The sequence below is a fragment of the Populus euphratica genome, unplaced genomic scaffold (genome assembly GCF_000495115.2).
Source record: "Populus euphratica unplaced genomic scaffold, PopEup_1.0 scaffold385.1, whole genome shotgun sequence".
In the NCBI taxonomy this organism is placed as follows: Eukaryota; Viridiplantae; Streptophyta; class Magnoliopsida; order Malpighiales; family Salicaceae; genus Populus; species Populus euphratica.
The window spans coordinates 208,719-210,959 of record NW_011500276.1 but is presented as its reverse complement, the minus strand read 5'-3'; the positions used below and the strand labels follow the sequence as shown (position 1 = coordinate 210,959).

General features: G+C 28.2%; 1 protein-coding gene across 1 annotated transcript in view; it reads left to right on the top strand.

Moving 5' to 3' along the window:
• Positions 1 to 1,709: 1,709 nt before the first annotated feature.
• Positions 1,710 to 2,241, top strand: part of LOC105113064 (cytochrome P450 705A5-like) — a 27,575-nt gene continuing 27,043 nt past the window's right edge. The window contains exon 1 of the mRNA XM_011009065.1: positions 1,710 to 2,231. Within this exon, the coding sequence (XP_011007367.1) occupies positions 1,730 to 2,231 (502 nt within the window). The 5' untranslated portion in view covers positions 1,710 to 1,729. The remainder of the gene's footprint in view (positions 2,232 to 2,241) is intronic.

The following is a 2,241-nucleotide window of genomic DNA, read 5'->3' as shown; positions in this document are numbered from 1 at the left end:
TGCACACATCTCGGCTAATCCTACGAGTCTTGAAATTAATGACAATATAAATTTTTAGTAACTCTAAAATTTATGAAATTTGAATTAATAATTTCTAAAAAATAAATTCAAAACTTAATCAATTACAACTCTTAAAATTATCTTTGTTAAATATTATTGTCAACAATGATGGCATGAATTTCAAAAATTCAAATATGTTTTATATATGGAAAATTAAGAAATACAAGTGGAGAGTCATGTTACTGCAAAGACATGACATTTTAGACTAATCTCTTCAATTAAAATTATATATCAGTAGGAGTGTTAAGAAATATGACTTTTTTTATTTAAAAATGTAATTAAAATTATATTTTTTTTGAAGTTTGAAATTTTTTTGTTAATTTTTTTATGTTTAAATAATTTTGATAAATTGATATTAAAAATAATTTAAAAAAATTAAAAAATATATTATTTTAATATAACATATATTTCAGGCAATCACATCATTTATTATTCAAAGATTGCTTTGTTTGAAGTACTGTATTGACTAGCCCAGGTGCAAATCATCCTATTTGTTTGAATAGGAACTTTCCTGGTTAACTTAAGAAAATAATCATAATTAAATAATCTTCTCCAAAATCATCACTTAAAATTTCAATAGATGTGTTTTTTTTTTTATTGGTATAAGGGTTGATTAGTTTTTTTTCTAAACTATGCATCGATTTGATGCATTCTTTTTTAATTAATTTTTTTTTTTAAATGTTAATCTTGAAAAAAAAATAAGAAGAAGAAGAAGAAAAAGAAAAAAAAAATTGTGATCATCTGCTGTCTTCTTCGAGTTTAGAAGTGTTGCGTACTTTACTTACATTTTTTTATCACGGTACAGGCTTCACTATCTTCGGTTCTTTTAAAAATGTAATTAAAATTATATTTTTTTTGAAGTTTGAAATTTTTTTGTTAATTTTTTTATGTTTAAATAATTTTGATAAATTGATATTAAAAATAATTTAAAAAAATTAAAAAATATATTATTTTAATATAACATATATTTCAGGCAATCACATCATTTATTATTCAAAGATTGCTTTGTTTGAAGTACTGTATTGACTAGCCCAGGTGCAAATCATCCTATTTGTTTGAATAGGAACTTTCCTGGTTAACTTAAGAAAATAATCATAATTAAATAATCTTCTCCAAAATCATCACTTAAAATTTCAATAGATGTGTTTTTTTTTATTGGTATAAGGGTTGATTAGTTTTTTTTTCTAAACTATGCATCGATTTGATGCATTCTTTTTTAATTAAAAAATATTTTTTTTAAAATGTTAATCTTGAAAAAAAAATAAGGAGAAGAAGAAGAAGAAGAAAAAAAAAATTGTGATCATCTGCTGTCTTCTTCGAGTTTAGAAGTGTTGCGTACTTTACTTACATTTTTTTATCACGGTACAGGCTTCACTATCTTCGGTTCTTTCGAAGAACTTAATTTATCACAAAATATATAGTCAAATCAATAGTTTAACATCGTATGCATTCACCATTCAATTCTAGATCAAATCTTAATATGTAATATTTAAAAACAAATTAAGCTAATTCATCTTTTTTATTTTCCTAAGAAATCGCTATTCATCCTTACTTGCCCACCCATGCAACGCTTGGGTAAAGGGCAGAGTTGGCTATAAATACATAAGAACATAGTTCAAAACACATACTCACCAATTGCATGTCAGCTCGATTTCTCTAAGCGGCCACCATGATCACCATCCAATATGTCCTAGCCATCTTTGTACTATGGGTTATCACAGTCTTTCTTCAATTCATCTTCAAGAGGCCCGGCAAGAAACCTGCCGGTTATTGCCCCCCTCCAACCCCACCCACACTTCCTTTGATCGGCCACCTCCATTTATTAACCCCAGTAGCATACAAAGGATTCCATGCTCTCAACAATAAATATGGCCCTCTCCTCTATCTCCGTTTGGCCACATATCCTGCTGTTCTTGTCTCATCCGCTCCACTAGCCACGGAAATCTTCAAAGCACTAGATGTCCATTTTACCTCTAGAATAAAATCCCCTTTTGAAGATAGTTTACTATTTGGAAGCTCAACAAGCTTTTTCAATGCCCCGTATGGGGATTACTGGAAATTCATGAAGAAAATTTGTACGAAAGAGTTGTTGGGGACCAGTCAGATGAAGAAGTTAAAGAATGTAAGACGCGAAGAAGTTGTGAGGTTTTTGAGTAAAATGTTGGAGATAGGTCAAAAAAA